Source organism: Monodon monoceros, unplaced genomic scaffold (assembly GCF_005190385.1).
Source record: "Monodon monoceros isolate NGI ecotype Baffin Bay Population unplaced genomic scaffold, NGI_Narwhal_1 Super_Scaffold_18, whole genome shotgun sequence".
In the NCBI taxonomy this organism is placed as follows: domain Eukaryota; kingdom Metazoa; phylum Chordata; class Mammalia; order Artiodactyla; family Monodontidae; genus Monodon; species Monodon monoceros.
In genome coordinates this window covers 142,074,201-142,076,505 of record NW_021703774.1, presented here as the reverse complement: position 1 = coordinate 142,076,505, position 2,305 = coordinate 142,074,201, and the positions used below count along the sequence as shown (strand labels likewise).

The 2,305-nt window shown below is 52.8% G+C and overlaps 1 protein-coding gene across 1 annotated transcript; it reads left to right on the top strand.

The window, feature by feature from the left end:
• Positions 1-1,149: 1,149 nt before the first annotated feature.
• LOC114899565 (protein BEX1-like) lies at positions 1,150-1,829 on the top strand. The gene has a single exon (XM_029230455.1). The coding sequence runs from the start codon at positions 1,189-1,191 to the stop codon at positions 1,588-1,590; it is 402 nt and encodes a 133-aa protein (XP_029086288.1). The 5' UTR covers positions 1,150-1,188; the 3' UTR covers positions 1,591-1,829.
• The last annotated feature ends 476 nt before the right edge of the window (positions 1,830-2,305 follow it).

Here is a 2,305-nt window from a genome sequence, read left to right as displayed (position 1 = left end):
CGGGGCATCGGCTCTTCCACAAAGGATGACTAACGGCCTGAGTGAGTGGGGCAATGAATGGGCGCGTGTTTGGGTAGTGGGATAGAGCAGTGAATGAATGCATGTCTGGCTGGATTGAAGTTCCCGTCTGTGTCTCCCTGCTCTTCCCCTGGAATCTCCTCTTCCTCCCTGTGCTCATTGCCCCAGGGGAGGTATGTGACAGGCAGAACACAGAAGGCCTGCAAGCCTTCCTGGCCTTTGGTCTCCAAGTCTCTGAGCTTGTGGAATTGAGAGAGTTTACAGACGAAGTAAAGGGGAGAAGAGGGATCAACAGAGTATCTTGAAGAAACATAAAGGGGAGCAGAGGAGAAGCACAGCCAGTCCTGTATATCCTAAGCGGCTTTGCTGGGAGGTGATAAGAGCCTCAGGAGGAAGGGCTGTGGGGTGCAGCCAGGACACAGTGCCCTGGAGGTGGCCAGACATGCAGGGTCATGTCGGGGGGGGGGGCCTCAGATGCAATCAGTGTGGGCCAATGCCTTGCCCCAACCCCGCAGCTTGACATCATGTGATCCCTGAAACGTGGACTGACCCCAGAAACATGGGGTAAGAAATTAGGTTATAGGAAACAAAGAAAGTGACGTTTCTTGCCCCCTTTACTCCCATGCTGGTTCCCGAGATTGACACCTGAGGTTTATACTTGACACTTACGAATGATTTAGATCAGAGGTGGGCAAGTGTTTTGTGTGGAGGGCCATATAGTAAATAATCTCAGCTCTGCCCACCATACAGTCTCCTTCACAACCGTTTAACTCTGCCACTGCAGGGAGAAAGCAAGCACAGACGTACGTAAATGAACAATGTGCTGTGTTCCACTGAAACTTCATTTATGGACACAAATTTGAATTTCATATAATTTTCATGTGTCTTAAAATATTCTTTTTTTGATTTTTTTTTCCCAACCATTCAAAAATGTAAAAGAGGGCACACGTAGCCGGCCCGCGCCAACTCGCGCATGTCCCGCGCTAGTGTTAGACACGGCCGTAGCTCCGTCGCTCGCTCCCTTCTCGGTCCCTGCTCCCGGTGGCCCTGAGGGAGTGCAGGCCGGGGTCGGCCCCCAAGAGTACGAGGCGCGGGGGCAGCAGCTCTGCGAGTGGGAGTGTCGCGCGGCGCACTTGCAGCAAAAATCAGGAGGAGCCGGAGACAGCGAGGATGGGCCCAGGAGCAATGATGTCCAAAGAGGAACAAGCAGTAAGAAATCTCTACATGGAAAATGCCAACCAGGAGAGTGAAAACACTGATGAAAAGGGGCGAGATGCTAATAAAGGAGAGCCTTTCGCCCTCCCTTTGGAAGCTGGTGAATATTGTGTACCTAGAGGAAATCGTAGGTGGTTCCGTGTTAGGCAGCCCATCCTGCAGTGTAGATGGGACATGACTCAGAGGCTTGAAGAGCCACAGGCAAGGATGAGAGAAGAGAATATGGAAAGGGTTGGGGAGGAGGTGAGGCAGCTGAGGGAAAAGCTGAGGGAAAAGCGGTTGAGTCATAGTCTGCGGGCAGTTAGCACTGACCCCCCTCACCGTGACCATCATGATGAGTTTTGCCTTATGCCTTGAAACCTGATGTTTTCCCTGAAGTTAGTAGGGAGACACACCTGCTTCCTAAACTTACATGTTTGTGACATACCTTTGTTGTAAACCTTTTGGTGTTACTTGTTTCTTGTGGGTCTCCTGTTACCAGCTTCTAGTTGAATGTTGAGTTTCTGACCCAATCTGTAAGTTTCTGTCAGCAGGAGAGTTTTACCTATTGCATGGAGAGATGTTCTTTATATATTGTGAAGTTAATAAAGCAGTTTAAAAAAGAAAAAAAAATGTAAAAGACAATCTCCACTCACAGGCGGTGCCGGATTTGGCCCGTGGGCTGTAGTGTGCTGACTCTGACCCAGGTGACTGGGTGTGGGGAAGAGCTAGTCCATCAGCAAGTCAGTAGGGTAAACACACCTGGGCAGGGGGGCAGAGAGCACACTTGCCTGGGGGGACACAGCATGAACCTGTCTGGAAGGGGGACGCCCCTTCCTCTCTCCCTCTGCAACCCCCTCCCCTCAGCCCTGCTCTGGCTCCTCGGGCCCTTGTGCATTCTGCAGTTGTCCATGGCGCTTGCCTGCAAGAAGCTGGGCCCTCCGTGGGCGGGTGGCCGGGCAGCTGGACTCAGCAAGGCGGGCGGGCAGGCCATGTTCAGTCTCCGGGAAATGAGTGTGGACACGGCTTGGGCCCCGTGGGGCGGCCCACCCTGGTCTGCCCAGATCAGGTTCCCGGCGGCGTCTGAGCACTG

What these genes read in the sequence shown, in the direction of transcription:
- LOC114899565 (XM_029230455.1), top strand. Translation starts at nt 1,189, where the DNA reads ATGGGCCCAGGAGCAATGATGTCCAAAGAGGAACAAGCAGTAAGAAAT.